Source organism: Nycticebus coucang, chromosome 24 (genome assembly GCF_027406575.1).
Source record: "Nycticebus coucang isolate mNycCou1 chromosome 24, mNycCou1.pri, whole genome shotgun sequence".
NCBI lineage: Eukaryota > Metazoa > Chordata > Mammalia > Primates > Lorisidae > Nycticebus > Nycticebus coucang.
In genome coordinates, this window is record NC_069803.1 from 3,768,696 (window position 1) to 3,786,297 (window position 17,602).

At 54.6% G+C, this 17,602-nt stretch overlaps 1 protein-coding gene across 1 annotated transcript in view; it reads right to left on the reverse strand.

The window, feature by feature from the left end:
* Window positions 1-4,396, reverse strand: part of ADGRA2 (adhesion G protein-coupled receptor A2) — a 40,859-nt gene extending 36,463 nt beyond the window's left edge. Inside the window, exon 1 of the mRNA XM_053578402.1 lies at window positions 3,734-4,396. Coding sequence (XP_053434377.1) covers window positions 3,734-3,999 — 266 coding nt within the window. The 5' untranslated portion in view covers window positions 4,000-4,396. The remainder of the gene's footprint in view (window positions 1-3,733) is intronic.
* Window positions 4,397-17,602: the final 13,206 nt, after the last annotated feature.

Below are 17,602 nucleotides of genomic sequence, written 5' to 3' on the forward strand. Positions count from 1 at the left end.
CAGGGGTCATTTATGTGGGTGGAGGGATTAAAAAAAAAAAAAAAAGGAGAACATGAAGGAGAGGTTTGGGGGCCAGGCTGACCATTCGTGTGGGGAGGCTTTGACCTTTAGCTGAGCTGCCAGGCTGATGCTACGACAGCCCCTTCCTTCCCAGCTGTGAGGGCCCAGAAAGCAGGACCCTGTGACTGGTGCCGTGACAGGCTAAGAGGCCTTAGAAACTGCCTCAGGACCAAGATCCCACTAACCTTGTCCTATCTCCCGGCGCCCCAAGGGCAGGGAGGAGAGGCTCTACCTGGAATTCCCTAACATGACTGAGTAAAACTTCTGTTCCAAGGAAACGCAGTTGTGTGAAGGATACAACTACAAGTCAGACTTTACCTTACAGATGCAAGCAATGTAACTTAATCATGTGTAGGGGAAAAAATAAAAAAGAAACGCAACTGTCTTAATACTCCTCTCCCTAGTGGAACAACCAGGAAAGATGCCTTGGAGAAGATAAGGCCCTGGAAGTAGTTACCACGCCCAGGCATGCCCAGGTGGACTTTACAGTCTTCCCGGGCTGTGGCTCTGGCCTGTAATCCCAGCACTCTGGGAGGGCCACGTGGGTGGATTGCCTGCACTCAGGAGTTCCAGACCAGCTTGAGCAAGATTGAGATCCGTCTCTACTAAAAATAGAAAAAACAGCCAGGCGTGGCAAGGGCCTGTAGTCCCAACTACTCAGGAGGCTGAGGCAGGAGGGTCGCTTGAACCTAAGAGTCTGAGGTTGCTGTGAGCTATGATGCCATGTCACTGTACCCAGGGCACCAGAGTCAGACTCTGTCTCAAAAAACAAATAAACAAATCCCCCCCAGATCACCAAACGCTCCCCACCCCCCCAAAAAAAAACCTCTACTCTTCCGTTATCTGAGGGAGTTGATCTGCAAAATCAACTTTTGTTCCTGGGCAGCCCTGATGACACTCACATTCCCACCTGCCTCCCACCCCTATGAAAGAGAGTTTAAAACTCATCCACCTGGCCCCTCTTTGAGTTCATATTTTGTATGACTCCTGTGCACATGTGTTATGTTTTTCTCTTGTTAACCTGCTTTGGGTTTGACCATGATCCTTTACGGTACAGAGGAAAGGAATCGCCCCCTTTTTGATCCTACGCAGACCTTGCTTCCCCCTTTCTTCAAGATGCATCCTAGGGTAGGGACGAGTATAGGGACTGAGTCCCAAAAGAAAGCACCCATTCTTTCTTCAGAAGTCAGCCAGGGGTGGGGAACATTAGGGCAGGAGTATGTGGCTGGTGGGTGGGATGGGTAAAATTAAGAAATATGTCTGAGACTGAGGATTTTCTTACATTCCAGGGTGCAGGTGGGGGCTTCCCTGGCCTGCCCTGCTCCCTCCCCGGAGGCGCACACTGCCAGGCACTGGGGGAAGTTCCTTTGGAAGGCACCCTAAGCAGTAGGGTCAATGGCCTGGGAGGAAAAGGGAGTCATTCTCTGGGGAGGCGTTGGGATGCAGACGTGAGCTAAGAGTCACCTTTGCTGCCACCTGGTCACAATATATTTTCACCAACATTTGGCCACACTCTTTCCTTGGAGTGGCATCAATGGGAATTGGCTGTGGCTGGAAAGCATTAGTTGCCAAATCATTCTAAGATGTACTGCAAAACCACCTTTCCACCCCCTCTTCTGCCTTTGGTATGTTAGGATTCCGTAACTCTGACACAGAAGACAGTGTGTCCCACATGTGTGCATGAGCTCAGACACAGAGCATGTGCGTGTCGGCACACACACTCATACATATGCGTGGCTCTCAGCTCAGACACAGAGCATGTGCGTGTCGGCACACACACGCACATACATGCACAGCTCTCAGCTCAGACACAGAGCATGTGCGTGTCGGCACACACACGCACATACATGCACGGCTCTCAGCTCAGACACAGAGCATATGCATGTCGGCGCACACACACATACATGCATGGCTCTCAGCTCAGACACAGTATGTGCGTGTCGGCACACACACACACATACACGCACGGCTCTCAGCTCAGACACAGAGCATGTGCGTGTTGGCACACACACGCACATACATACACAGCTCTCAACTCAGACACAAAGCATGTGCGTGTCGGCGCACACACTCATACATATGCGCAGCTCTCATCTCAGACACAGAGCATGTGTGTGTCGGCGCACACATGCACATACATGCACAGCTCTCAGCACAGACACAGGGCATGTGTGTGTCTACACACACACGCACATACATATGCGCGGCTTCAGAGCTGAATTATCTTCATGCAGCTCAGACTCACACAGACACAGGCCCTATTAGTCCACCCAGCAAGCATTTTTCTCCTCCACCACTGAGTGGTCTGGGGGAATGCCCAGGCCTTCTGGGCCCCTTAAACACCAGTGGACAGTTAGAGAGACCTGGCCATTGCCATAGCCCCAAGCGGCAGGGAGGCGGGAGGCGGGAGGCGGCAGACAGCAGAGGTGCTGCCCCCCCCCCGAGTGCGCACACACAGCCCCCTCCCAGTGGGGACCGTGCAGGCCATGCCGCCAACGTCAGAGGCTGACCAGTTGTGTCCTGTCAGGAAGCGGGCAGCCTCTGAACTCACCCAACCAGAGGCGTTACTGTATTGTTCTGGACACAATCAAACGGACTGCGCCAGCCCAGCTCCGGGCAAGGGGCGGTGGAGAAACGGTCGCCACTGGGGTCAGGAGGACAGGGAAAGGGAAGTGGCTTCTAGGCTTGATTTGGGACAGGGAAGGAAGGGGCGGCCGGGATGGCCCGACCCTCAAGTCCAAGCGTGCGGTGGAGCTCGGAGCACGTGGTAGGCGCAGGAAATCTGTGTGGTGGGGAGGCGTCGCCGATGTTCGCGCGGTTGGTAGTACTTGAACCCACCCGCCGTGGAGGCGGCTTGGGGTAGGGTCTCTGCGCAGCCCGGCTGCTTGTCAGCAAAGCAAGGGCTTACTAAGGCTCTGGCTGAGAGGAGAGTCCCGGGAGGAGGCCGGGGTGCACCCGTCCGCCCAGCCAATTTCTTTCTTTGCAATCTTTGCGCTTCGTCAATCTAGAAGCAGCCAAAACTAGAGTCACTTCCCAGGAGGGAAGGAAGAGGCAGGGACGCGGGATCCCGCAGAGAGCTCACTTACTACATGAACGCACGCCCTGGGAGAGAGGCAGTGGAGGGATAGGGACGCAGGGTCTCCTGCAGATCAGAAGCGCCCACATTTCAAGGACAGACTTTTCCGAGCCCACCCTCCAGCTGCCTTATGGAGACGGGCCGGCAGCGGGGCTGGCAAGCTCGGAATATGGATGCGGTGCCCCCCACGTCAGGGGCGGGGCCGCAGGGTAAATACGGGAGACTCCTTCTATCTGGCCCGGATAGCGTTCTCTGGGCCGTGGGAGACCATCTGTCCCGAGCCGCGTCCCCCCTCTCACACTCCAAGGTCCCCAAAGCCTGCAGCATTAGCCTAAGTTGGAAACTAGGGCGCCGGCCGCTAGCCTGCCCTCCACTCTCCTGCGCAGGTGAGGGGCGTCCGCGGCGCCCTCCCTCCAAGCCCCTTCCTCCCTGGACGCTCAGGGAGCCTCGGTCTTTCCCCTGCTCCCCCAGCCTCCATAAGGACGCCAGTCCTGAAGTCTCCGAAGTGGTGGGCTCCCTCCCGACCCACCTTCCCGCTCCTCAGACCCCCCCGCTCCCCCGTCTTCCTCCGTTCGTTGCGCCAGGAAGGGTACTCACAGGGTGACGGTGCCGTTAGGCAGAAGGCCGGGCTCGGGAGGCTCCGGGAGGTCCCCGCCGCCGCACACCACCCTCCTGCGCGCCGGGTTGGGGGCGCTGCTGCTCAGCCCCTTGGGCCGCTCCCCCGAGCACTTGCAGCTGCGGATGGGCACCGGACAGCCGGGCGCCCCCCGAGTCTCGGGCGCCAGGAGCAGCAGCAGCCACGGCAGCAGCGGCAGCAGCAGGCGCCCCGGCGCCCCCAGCATCCTGCGTCCCCCGGCGCCCATCAACCCATCGCCCCGCGGGGACCCACAGCGCTGGGGCCCGGCTGCGCGCCGGCCGGAGGGACCCGGGCGTGCTGGAGGCGTGCTCAGCGGGGGCCCAGGGCGCCCGAGGGCGGGGCGGGGGGCCCTGGGCGGAGGCGAGCCCCGGGGTCCCCGCCGCCGCGCCCCGGGGGCATGTCCGGCGAGTGCCCCGGCGGGGAGGACGCCGGCGCCGCTGTCAGCGCCGCGCAGGCGGCCCCGGGCGGCGCGGCCCGAGGCTCCGCGCTGTGCTCGGGGGCCGACGGAGGCCCGACCCCTCCGCGCCCCTTGCTCGCTCAGCGCCGGGCTGGGACCTAGCGGATCGCGCCCGGCTCCTGCCGCCGCCGCCGCCGCCGCTCCGTGCCATGGATGGAGGCAGCTCGGCGCCGCGCCGCTCCCGCCGCCGCCCGCCCGCCCCGCGCCGCCCAGGCCTTCCGCGAGGCCCTAGCGCCTCCCGATGCGCAGCCAGGCCTGGGCCCTCCGCCGAGAGGGGCCCCCACGTCCCTGCACCCTGCCTCAACCACGACTCCTCTCCGCCTGTCCCTTCTCCCTCGGGCCAGGACCCTTCCTCTCCACAAGCCACCTCGGACCTCTTAACCAAGCACCGTCCCCTTTCCACAACCCCTCCTCGCCCTTGCTCATCTAGCCCACAGCCACGCTGCTGGGGCTTTCAGCGACCAGGGTTTGGCCAGAGACCGCCTGTGCCCCGAGTTTGCGGTTGAACTTAGCGCACCGCGCTGTGTTTTCCTTTGACCGGGCAAGACCGGCCAGTCTGGAAGTCCGCTCGTCCCCCGGCGCCTGCCTGCGCTCAAGCTCCGGGTTGGAGCGCGGGCAGGAGGTTACAAGCCTGAGACCAAGGAGGCGGCAGACCTTCACCTGCTGCTGGTGACCTCGCCCAGCAGGAAGTGAGTGTCATTCGGCCAAGGAGAGGTCAAAGGCCGGGCAGACAAGGCTACATCTGGCCTCCTACCTTTTCCACAACCCTGTGTGTGGTGGGGTTGCGGGGGCAGTGAGTGGGGAAGGAGAAGAAAGATCAGGGCTCAGTGGGAGGGTGTGGAGGGGGCACTGCGCGGGCAGGTGCCCTCGGGTCAGAACGGGCCCTGTCTGCTCCCGGGTGTATAAATTAAATGTAAATTGGGCAGGAGCGTGAGGGTAGGGGAGCAGGGCGCTTGGTTTCCAGTCATATTTTGACAAGGAGGGCAAAGCAAGCTCCCTGCGGGATTAGATGGACTGCAGACTCAGAAACTGCGGCTGGAGACAGAGGGAAAAGGGAAGGGTGGCCCAGGTGTCCTCAGTTCCCCCACAAAGGCTGATCTTTCTGCAGCTTAACAGAGCTGCCAGGGTTGGGGCAGGACTTTTGTCCCCATCCCTCACTGTGCCACCCAAGCCCCTCAGGTGAGCAACACCCTCCTTTGGTGACGCTGGCCCTGCTGGTGTGTGTGGTGCCTTTTCCAGGCCCCCTCCTATCAGCCCCCACCCCCTTGCCCCCCCAGGGAAGTGGCTTCCCTTGACCATTGCTGGCAGACATTGGCTTCTTCACTTTCCCTCCCTGGCTCCACAGATCTCTCCCAGTTGCAGGCTCTGGTTCCTTGAACTTCCAAAGATAAATAAATAGTGATTGCAAATGGAGGAAGGGAGAAGGGGAATGGACTCCCAGAGCAGGAGCCCAGCGGACAGGCCAGCTGAGGCTGCATTCCTCTGGAAAGGGTGAGAAGCAGCCACAGCGGACAGGCAGGGGGCTGTGCAGGACATTCACAGACAAGGAAAACTCAGAGGAGGAGGAGAGGCCTCTGGTGTGGGTTACACAGCTTTTCTGTGATTTCCTCTTGGTAAATGAAGACACTCAAAGTCTGGAAAGGAATTCTACTGTAACACCCACTCTCTGAGGCTGAATGGAGGCTAAAGGCCATTTAGTGAGACCAAGCTTCTCTGTTGCTGGGAATGAGGTGCCTGGAGGAGACATTTACAAAACCCTGTCTTGTCCTGAGGGTCATCACATTTGGCTTCTGTACCTACCCAGGGAGCTGAATGGGATGGGGACTTTTTTCCTATTTTGTAGCTACAGATGAGGAAACTGAGTCATTTTGAGGTAATACCCTGGAGACAAGGGTGGGAAGTGACCTTATGGTTTGTCAGTGCCCTTCCCATGGGAAGCTTCCCCTCATCTGCATTCAGAGGTGCAGAAAGGAGCGAAGGAGTTGCCCACATCAAATCTTTTTATTTTGGCTGGCATGGTGGCTCATGTCCTTAATCTTAGCACTCTGGGAGGCTCAGGCAGAAGGGTCACTTGAATTTAGGAGTTCAAGGCCAGCCTGAGCAAGACCCTGAAGCCTCTGTACTAAAGAGAGAAACCTGGGCCAGGGGGGCAGTGGCTCGCACCTGTAATCCCAGCACTTTGGGAGGATGAGGCAGATGGATTGCCTGAGCTCAGGAGTTCCAGACCAGCCTGAGTAAGAGCGAGACTCCACCTCTAAAAATAGCCAGGCATTGTGGCAGGCACCTGTAGTCCCAGCTACTGGGGAGGCTGAGGCAAGAGAATCGCTTAAGCCCAGGAATTTGAGGTTGCTGTGAGCTGTGACACCACAGCACTCTACCAAGGGTGACAAAGTGAGACTGTCTCAAAAAATAAACAAATAAATAAAATGAAGAGCCAGATCCCAAGGCCCCCATCTGTACTAAAATAGAAAAATTAGCCAGGCACACCTGTAGTTCCTGCTACTCAGGAGGCTGAGGCAGGAGGATTGCTGGAGCTAAGGATTGAGGTTGCTATCAGCTAGGCTAAGGCCGTGGCACTCTAGCCTGGGAGACAGCGAGACTCTGTCTCCATAAATAAAAAAATCTTTTTCTTTTGAGATTTGTTTGAGATAGAAGGATGACTTGAATTTAGTTCTCTACCTCAGAAAATCTGGTCAGGGAGTCTGATCAATTAATAATCCTCCATAGGAGATGACAAGTTCTGCAGGGGAGATTGGGTTAGGTAGCAGGTTCATAGAGAGGAGGCTGAATTAATTCTGACCAGAGCAAGGGAGAAGGGGCTTTCCAAAAGTTTCAGTTGAAATCTGGAGCAGGGATGTAATCCACCTGACTCTATTAGGCCTTATTCTCTTTTTTTTTTTTTTTTTTTGTAGAGACAGAGTCTCACTTTATCACCCTCGGCAGAGTGCCGTGGCCTCACACAGCTCACAGCAACCTCCAACTCCTGGGCTTAAGCGATTCTCCTGCCTCAGCCTCCAGAGCAGCTGGGACTACAGGCGCCCGCCACAACGCCCGGCTATTTTTTGGTTGCAGTTTGGCCGGGGCCGGGTTTGAACCCGCCACCCTCGGTATATGGGGCCGGCGCCCTACCGACTGAGCCACAGGCGCCGCCCAGGCCTTATTCTCTTAAAGGCCTAGGGGCACCTATCTTCCATTTCCCTCTCAAAAGAAGTTTGCCTGGGCGGCCCCTGTGGCTCAAGGAGTAGGGCGCCGGTCACATATGCCGGAGGTGGCGGGTTCAAACCCAGCCCCGGCCAAAAAAACACAAAAAAAAAAAAAAAAAAAGAAGTTTGCCTTTGCTGGGTGCTGGCTGATTTCTGAGACGGGGTGGACCAGAGCTTCCACAGGCAGTATATTTACTGAGTGCTACAATAATTATGTGCTGGGCATGGCTTGCATACATTTTACTCAAGAATTACCTTCTTTAGTCCTCACAACAGGATGAGGACAGTCGTTTTAGTAGACAGGGAACCTGAGTAGTCCTTCACCCACATATACACAGTAAATAACAGAACCAAGATTTGAACCCAGGAACTCTTGGCACCAGACCAGAGTCCAAATTTTTAATGGCTATACTCTATCATTTTTAGGGAGCAGAAGAGAACCTTAAAAAATTCTCAAAAGAGCTTCACTTCCCTTTGACGTTTTCTCACTGGCCCTATATGAGCTGAATTCTTAAAGGTATCCACGCCCATAGCTGGTGGTGTAGACAAGACCCCTTCCACTAACTTTGCTGACAGAGTCAGGTGGGAACTTTCCAGAGAAGCTCCACTAATGAGCTGGGAGAGAGGAGGGGTGGATGGAGGATAAAGAGTTTGTGAAGACGATTAGCCCGTGTCAGAGGCTGCAGTGGCTGAGGTTTTCCCAGCACCAGGCCCTGTTCTCTTCTGAGGTCTGTCTGAGGGCCCTGCCCAGGCATCTTGTCTTTTCATTCTTAGTTTTCTCACCCTCTTTTGTGCCTCATTGCCCTTCAGAGGCAGGATTCTAATAGTGGAGTGAGGAGTTAAGAGTCCAGCTCAGGTAGGGCCGTGTCAACAGTGGCTGAGATAATGGCCCCATAAATGGATCCATGAAGCAAACCTGATGTTTCCCCAGGTCCCATTACCCAGAATGACAAGGGGAAGGCACAGAGCTGTGACCTCCCACTGGGCAGTCCTCTCAGCTCTAGTCTCTGTCAGCACCTCCCTGCAGACTGTGCCCAGCTGCCCCATCCTGGTGGAGCATTCACTGGACCCAGAAAAGTTCAGGCCTCAACCAGAAGGAATGAGCTCTTTTAGAGCTCACTCTCCAGCTCCCCTCCCCTTCCCAGAGGCCAGGTGGGTGGGGCTGAAAGATCCAGCCCTTTAGTCACTTGGTCCATAAACCATGTTTGTATTATGTCACACAGACACACAACTCTCATCATCATCATAACCCTCTGAAGTAGATGCCATCTTTTATTCCCCCCATGTCACACCTGAGAAAACCAAGGTCTAGGTAAATTCAGTGACTTGCCCAAAGTCACATGATCAGTGCAATGGAGCACCGGGATTTGAATCCAGTATCTGAGCCCATGCTCTTAGCCACTGAGCTGACAACGCAGTAAGTCTTCCTCCTTCTCTGAAAGAATGTTAGCAGACTTCACTTAAAGGATGAGTTGGACTTTAAAAGATTATGACCTTTCCTGCAGGAATGTCTAAATCATACACAGGTACCTCATATGTGGTGGAATCCAATCACCAGAGAGAAGCCATCACAGGCTCAAATAATTATCTGAGTAACTTCCCACAATTCTGATTCATTCCTTCTGGTTGAGGCCTGAGCTTTTCTGGGTCATGAACATCCAGTGTGAATGCTCCACCAAGATGGGGCAGCCGGGCACAGTCTGCACAGGGAGGTCCTGGACTGCCCAGCAGGAGGTCATAGCTTTGTGCCTCCCCTTGTCATTCTGGGTACTGAAAACTGTTTGCATCATGGATCCATTTATGGGGCCATTATCTCAGCCACTGTTAACCAGCCCTACCTGAGCTGGACTCTTAACTCCTCACTCTGTTATTAGGATCCTGCCTCTGCAGGGCAACAAGGCACAGACCAGGGTTAGAAAACTAAGAATTAAAAGGCAGGCGGCACCTGTGGTCAAGTGGGTAGGGCACCTGCCCCATATGCCGGAGGTGGCAGGTTCAAACCCAGCCCCGGCCAAAAAAAAAAAAAAAGAATTAAAAGGCAAACATCTTGGGCAGGGCCCTCAGACAGACCTCAGAAGAGAACAGCGCCTGGTGCTGGGAAAACCTCAGCCACTGCAGGTGGCTCCTGAACAGTTAGATTTACAGAGGTTGGTGAGCACATGCAGGCGCTGGGGGCAGGGTGCCCAGAGAGGGCGTGGACGCTGTGTGTCCCCCTGCACCCCCTTAATACACTGGTCTATATATCTTATCCATTTGGCTGTTCCTGAGTTGTATCCTTTATAATGTATGGGTAAATGTACCGTTCTAAAAAATTATCTAGAATGAGAAGGGGGTCGTGGAAACCCCTGGTTTCTAGCCAGTCTCTCAGAAGTACAGAGAAGTACAGGTGGCCTGGGACGTGCGAGTGTTTGGCAGTTGACAGGGAGGCAGTCTTGTGCAACTCTTCCTCTTGTGGGGTCTGCAGTAAATTCCAAGCAGTTAGCACCTGAATTGAATTCAATTGTAGGATGGCGGTTGGCATCAGGAAATTGGAGGACTGGTGTCAGAAAACATCCCAGGCTGGCACCAGGAAGTACTCAGTAGATGTTACCTGACTGCTATTTTGCTTTTTGGTGCTTACTTAATTTTGTCTTCTGTTGTAGTTTACTGTTTACATAGTTGACACTCCCAGCAAAATGTAAGGTCCCAGAAGAGGGGATTCTTTTATTTATTCCTGTGACTCCCAGCTTGTTTTAGTGCCCAACAAATAATTAGAAACATTTATTTAACTCATTTAATGAAGTGTCACTGAGGTCTTAGTAGCATTTAGTATGTGCCAGATACTGTTTCAGGCACTAACGATATAGCAGTGAACCCAAGGAAAGTTTGTGATTTCATGACGCTAACAGGATAGGAGAGGAGGAAAAGAAATATGCAAATAAACAATACGCACCATCTAGGATGCATGAGATGAGATTAATGGAGCAAAAGTAAGCAGTGCCTGTGGCTCTGAGCAGGGTGCCGGCCCCACATACCGAGGGTAGAGGGTTTGAACCTGGCCCCGGCCAAACTGCAACAAAAAATAGCCAGGTGTTGTGGCAGACGCCTGTAGTCCCAGCTACTTGGGAGACTGAGGCAAGAGAATCGCCGAAGTCCAAGAGCTGGAGGTTGCTGTGAGCTGTGATGCCACAGCACTCTATTAAGGGTGACAAAGTAAGACTCTGTCTCTAAAAAAAAGTAAGCAGGGTAGGGCTTGGACAATGATGTGGAGGAAGTCTCACCAGGGGACCTTTGAGTGAAGTTCTGAACAACAACTGAGGGAACAGGCCATTTGAGTCTGGGGGCCAGGGAACAACAGGTGGCATCAAGGTGGGAGAGCACTTAGTGTGTTCATGGAGGACTTAAGGGAAAGTGCAGGGTCTCAGAGGGACAGAGCTAAGAGCTGCATCATGGTGCCCTCTGCCCACAGGTCCAGGCCAGGCAGGGCACTGAAGACCAGGGAAAGGACTTTGAATTTTATTCTGCATGAGAAGAGATGCCTACAGAGTCTGGGAAGCGGAACCATCTGCTCTGAATTAGACATAAATGGGCTCTCTGCTTCCTCCATGGGAAGGAAGGCAGAGTCACTAGCCAATGAAGACCTCACAGCCTCTTGGACAAAGGAGCTGGTGAAGGGGGGAAGACAGGAATCCTGGAAAGGGGTCCAGCGGGATTTTCCAACATGCAGAGAGCAGGATATGAGAAACTCTTGGTAAGAATGCTCCTAGGTGTTTGGCTAAAGTGTGACAAAGGTGGAATTGTGAAGGCCGAAGTGGTGGACTGCCTGAGCTCACAGGTTCAAGACCAGCCTGGGCAAGAGCGAGACCCCATCTCTGAAAATAGCCGGGTGTTGTGGCGAACACCTGCTATGTGGAAGGTGCTTGAGCCCAAGAGTTTGAGGTTGCCGTGAACTGTGATGCTGCAGCACTCTACAGAGAGTGACAAAGTGAGACTCTCTCTAAAAAAAAAAGAGAAAAGAAATGAAAAGGTGGAACTGCCTGCCATTTCCCAAGCTGGAGAAGACTTAGGAAGGATGAAATCTGGGGAGGAAATCGTCACTCTGTTGAATAAATAAAGACATAGTGACTAATTCAACATTGTGATAAGTGCTGTGAAGGATGGGGGTTTGGAGAGAGTGGGGGATAGAGGGCCCTTAACTTCCACGGGGAAAGGTCTTCTCCAAGGAAGTTATGGCTGAGTTGACGTTTAGGACTGCCAGGTACTAGGCCAGTGGAAAGGAGGCCAGGGTTTCTCTGACCCTGGAAAGGAAAAGTTGCATTAGACCAAGGAAAGAATCATGTTGCTGGTGAAAGTCAGGAGAGAGGGAGGGAGAGAGCAGGTGAGGGTTGGTGGCCTGGCCTCCCCCAGCCAGCCCAAGGGCCCTCTACAGCCCTTGGACTTCTTGGAGCTTAAGGTGAAGTGGGGATCCCTCTTGCCAAGGGTGTTAGGAATGAATCAGGAGGCCTCCCCACCCACAGTCTCACCAGGACAAGAGGGAGGAGGACCTTTTCTGGGGGCCTGAGGGGAACTGTGCCCTTTGAGGGACAGCTTCCCATCTGGTTTCGGGTCTCCTGTTCTGGGCCCACATGAGAGGCTGGCTCCATCCATGGCCTTTTGTTCCTGGGGCAGCTAAGAAGATGAGGCTTGTGGCAGGCCAGCACCCTCTCCTGGACCCCACGGGAATTAGACACTCATGTCTTAGGAGGAGGAGCAGCTGTGGCCCAGGCAAGAGTGTGTGGGAGGATGGGGAGGGAGCAGGAGGCCAGCACCTCTACACAGGTGTGTCAGCAGGTGGCTTTAAGGGACCAGGGGGCACTAAGCCGGGCATGTCTGGGGTTTGAGCGAACCCTCTGCACCATCCCATATGAGGTTGTTATTTTCTTTCTCAGATGAGGAGGTTTTGTGTGTGCATGTGTTGGATAGGGGTTCCTTTCTGTGCTGTGACAGGGTGACTCGGAGTGGAGGAGCTGGGGTGGCCCTGGCTCCCCGGTGCCCCCTCCACATGCTGCCCGTTGCTGTGCCCTGGGATGGCCAGTGTGATCTGACCATCTGTACCCCTCATACCAAGGAAATGAGAGGGCAAAAGTCACTGGGTGGAGACAGTCGCAGGCCTTATTCTAGGAAGGATGAAGGGTAGAGAATGCCCAGGGTGAGCCTGGAACCTTTGGGGTCACCCCTCGGGGACTGGGCCACGTGGGGGCTAGTGAGAGTGAGAAGGGAGTGGCAGGGGGCCTGAGATTTGCCTGCTTCCAGCTCTTACCACGGTTTTCAAAAGTTGTTTTTATCAGCCAGCATGCCTGTACTTCGGCACTCTGGGAGGCTGAGGCGGGTAGATTGCCTGAGCTCATGAGTTGGAGACCAGGCTGAGCCAGAGTGACACCCTGTCTCTAAAAATAGCTGGGAGTTGTGGTGGGCGCCTCTAGTCCCAGCTACTCTGGAGGCTGAGGCAAGAGAATCACTAGAGCCCAAGAGTTTGAGGTTGCTGTGAGCCGTGACGTCACAGCACTCTACTAAGGGCGACAAAGTGAGACTGTCTCCAAAAAAAAAAAAAGTCATTTTTATCAGTGATACACACTGTGGTTAAGAAATGGAATAGTGCGTTAGAGTTAGAGCTCATGATGGAAAGCCTCAGCCCCTGCTCCCACTCCCCAGAGGTGGTGGTTTTTAACTGTTTCCATTTTGCTTCTTCCTAGCTCTTCGTGGAAGCAGCCACAGGCGCTAAGCTCCTGGGGTCTGCCCTGCGTGGGGTTGGGCCTAGTGGTCCTCAGAGTTGTGACTCTCAGAGGTTTCCAAGTGGCAGCTGGCTGGGTTGCTGCTGCTGGCCTGCCCCACTCTGTCCTACCTCAGGTGCTGCTGGAGCCTGAGAGAAACGCACCCTGAGCGCACAGCACAGCCAGGTGCTCCGGGCAGCTTGGACTTTTAATTTGCTGGGAAAATCTGTCTTTGTGTGGAGGCCTGGCCCGATGGTGTCTGGAGGGCCCTGCGGTGTGTGCGGCCCTTTGAGTCTTTTCTTTCTCCTCTGCCTCCCTCTGTACTGTTCTTTCTCCCTCCCTCCCCTGTCCCGTGTGCATCCTCTCCCTCCTTTCTATCCTTTGTCTCTCTCCTCAGGGCCCTGGCTCTCAGAAAGGACCAAGTCAGGCCTCTGTGCAGGAGGGTGCCGGCTCTGTTTGCTGAGACCTGTCAGCCGCCCCGTAAGGGCCCTGTGGTTGAGGCTGGGAGAGAGGTGGCTGGAGGAGACCCCCCACTCCTGGGCCTCCTGTCTTGGGATCTTCACTCGAGGGACCTTGACAGTGTGGCAGGAGTCTGGATGCCCGGGGTGTGTGTGCCAGAGGATTTGGTTTGGTTTTGCTCTGGGCTGACTTGGCTGTTTTTATGGCCTGGTCTTTAGTTTCAAGCTGGGATGGCCATGTTTGGGCAGCATGCCGAAGGGGAGCTGGGCCTTCCCCTGCCCTGAGTGCAGGCTGGTTATGTCGGCTGTGATTAGCAAGCGGCCCTTGAAGGGAGCTTGTCATGGGGGCCTGCAGTTTTAGCTGCCTCAGGGAGGGTCCCCCTTTCTCCTCAGCCTCAGCTGCTGACGGTCCTGTCTGTTCTGCCAGCGGGGCTGTGCCCATCTCTCCACGGACATTTGGCCGGCTGCACCCCCAGCATAGTGGGGCTGCAGGACAGCTGCTGCCTGAGTGCCCGCTGTGCCCGCTCTGTGCACGTCACACTGCATGCACGGGCACACTTAACCTTCACAGCAGTGACACGCTCACAAGATCATCCCCTGTTTACACATGAGGAGACTGAGTGCTTGGCCCATGGCAATTTGGCAGGTAAGGAACTGATGTGAGATTCAAACCCAGACAGACGGGGGCCAGAGTCTATGAGCAACCATGTGGCCGTCTGTGTGCGTGTGTGTGTGGCTGTGTATCTGTGTATCTGTGTTTGCGTATGTATGTGAATACAGCATGTGTCTGTGAGTATGGTGTGTGTATCTGTGTGCATGACCTAGTGGAGCAGCCCCCCCGCCCCGCCCGGCTTCCTGTTACTCCTGCTGCGCCCCTCCCTGCAAGTATGTTCTCATACTTGCTGCATAAAGTCCTTCTGATGACTGGGTTCCTTGAAATGGGCACAGTGAGGGCCCTGTTCCCCGTCCCCACCCCCTGCCCCCAGCTCTGGGCCTCCACCCAGAGGGCCAAACAGCAAACTGGCTGCCAAAGTGGGCCTGGGCCCCACAGGAGAGCACAACCATGCTGGGGCCCATGCTAGGTCCTGGAGTCAGGCCTGAGCTGGGTCATAGGGAGGGACACAGAGCCTCCTATGAAGACCTACCTCCTGGGACAGGAGGAAGGGCCTGCCCCCCAGCAGGCCTGAAGCCTGCTAGCCTCATACCTGAACTGCAGGAGAGCCAGATGCAGCAGAGCCACCCAACAGGGCTGCGCCGAGGGGCTGCACCTGCAACCTGCACAGGCCCTGAGGTCCCCGCAGCGTCAGCAGCTGCCCTGGGTGGTGGCAAACTCCTGCCTCATCCTACAGGGCTGGCCAGAGCAGTAGAGCCAAGGGGTGGGAGAAGGGATGAGGGAGGTAAGAGGGAAAGTACATAGAAACAGGATACTAAAAGGGAAAGAGGGAGAGACATGGGCAGGCCCCCCAAAGCAGGGAACCCTTTCCTTTTGTCCCCAGTGTGGGAAACCGGCAGGAGGAAGGCAGACTAGACTGGCTGAGGTGAGACAGGCTGGCCAGGCCCCAGGCCGGGAGCAGCAGCCCTCTCTGCACCATGTTGCCTGTGAGGAGCAGCGGCCCAGCCGGTAACACCTTCCCCAGAGCCCCAGCCCTTCCAGCTGGGGCATGCTGTGGCACAGGCTGCCTCTGCAAAGCTCTGGCTTTATCTTCCCCACACTTTGAAGCCATCAGGCCCTAGCCCTCCAACTGTGGCCTGCCTGGCTCTGTGTGTCTGACACAGTCTGGAGCTGGTCGCTTTCATCCAATCAGACCTGCCCTTCCCTTGCTCAGGGGACGGGGGCAGGGGCAGGGTCCTCATTCAGGCCCCAGTTTCAGAACTTTTAAACTATCATCTCTATTTTGATCTCTCTAAATGCTTAGGAGGCTACCTTCCACTCTGGGCTCCTTGTTCCACCCTCCTCCTCCACAGGGAATTCTAGTCACTTCTGCAGAAACAGGGAGTTGGTGGGGGGCAAAGCTATTCCATAAAAACAGCGAGCACCCTTCAGTGCCTCATGTTCTAGGGAAGCCAAATCAAAGGCAAACCCTGAATTCCTCTTGCTCACAGCCAATAAAAACCTTGCTTTGAGTCGGCTTCCTTTGCTGAAATCAGATATCTTAGCAATAAACAAGTCCGAAAGGCAGGGAAAAGCTCTTGCATCTTTCTTCTGATTAGTTCTTCTTCTTCTTCTTCTTTTTTTTTTTTTTAAAGTTCTCTCCTCTAATGGGATGCCTGCCCAGAAACTTGAGCACAGAATGGCTGCCTTCTCCTGGCCCGTACCCCTGACTTTTCCAGAAAATTTCCCCTGGACTGCCATCGGGGGTGGGCTGTGGGGTGATGGAGCTGGACTGCTTAAGGTCAGAGGGGCTGCAGGAGAGCCCTCTGCCACTCCAGGAGCAGGCGCTGGCTTGAGGGGAGGGCTAATGTCTCAGCCTTTGACTGCTGATGGTGGCTAGAAATAGGAAAGTGGACTAAAGACAATGTGCTTTTTCCTAGAGCAATTCTCCTGAGTTTCAGTGGACCATGGGGATGTACAAAGCAGATCGGGAGGTTCCAGCAGGGCTGGCAGGGCAGAAGGCCTTGGGCTTTTGCATCCTGGGTCTTTCTTAACTTTTCACACCAAGACTGTCCTGGCCCCCGTGCTGCCCCAACTCCCAACTCCAGGGCAAATGCAGCTCCACATGTGACCTGCTGTGAAGGCGTGCCCTCCCCTGATGTACTGACATCTCTCCTCTTCCCTCCCAAATAGGTTTTTAAATGACTTTACAGTTAAAAGATGCTATTCTGTTTTATTTTCCTTCTGACACTATCTCTCCAGAGAGTTTCTGGTTAAGACAATTATGTCAAGGCTGCAGATTGCAAGAGAATTGCGCCTAATAGGGAACAGACAGACAAGACACCTTTCATGTCCAGCCAAGTTGCTTTTTTTTTTTTTGTCCCTCCTCTTACTCTCTCTCCCACTTCTCATCTTCCCTTTTTGGCTTCAAAGTTGGCCCCAGTTTGTGCTTGTTTCTTCAGTACATCTGGTGAATAAGGTCACACATTGCTTTTATTTTGGAGATTGGCAGCTGGGTCAGACTTAGCTCTGAAGCTGAGAGTGGCACGGGGGCGGTGCGTAGACAGAGTCTGGAACCCTCGAGAGTGAACGGAGCCATTCAGGAAGGCGCCACAGCACTCCAAGGATGGCTTCTGTTCCCTTGTGATCTCAAAGCTCAGGACCATGAGCTTATAAATACAAGAAAGGAGCCAAAAGCCCCCACTGTTACTCCTCCCACATGTCATTTCAGCGGATCTGTGCTGTATTTTATAGGAAAGAAAAGTGTCAGCTCTGAGGTCCTTTGGGAACTCAAAGTGATTATAGAAGAGGAACTTAGTTTAAAGCATCTCTCTACCCTGTAAGTAGCCGTTTAACCACACAGAGCCGGAGCCTGTACACGTGGAAGCCAACGTGGAAAGGAAAGCCCTTTTCTTTACCTACATGCTTCTTGAGGGGAGGGCAGATTAGTAAAACATTTTGGTGGACAGTTTGGATTCCTTGGCTCTTAGTCATGAGGCTGATGTAATAGCATTCAACTAATTTCATGGTCAACAGTCACAGTTCCCAGAGAAATCATTTCCAATTGCACTGCTGATAACCCACCCTTCTCACAGCCCTTCAGGACTCGGTGGGCAAGTCCTTCCTTCTTAAAAGCTTTGGTAGGAAGCACAGGGCCACTTCTTTTCGGAGGGTCAAAGATGAATTGGATTTTTAGAATGTCCCGTCCGACCTCATTCCTCCTGTGTCTAGAGTCTTGGGGAGCAGAATTCACTGCCCTTCCAGCTCGGGGGGGAGAAGGGCACAACTTTGCTCTGGCCCCACAGCCCGTGGGACAGTCTGAATCAAGAGGAGGAATGTGCATGTTGGGAAATGGGGTGATAAAAGGTAGGCCAATCACTCGCCTACCTC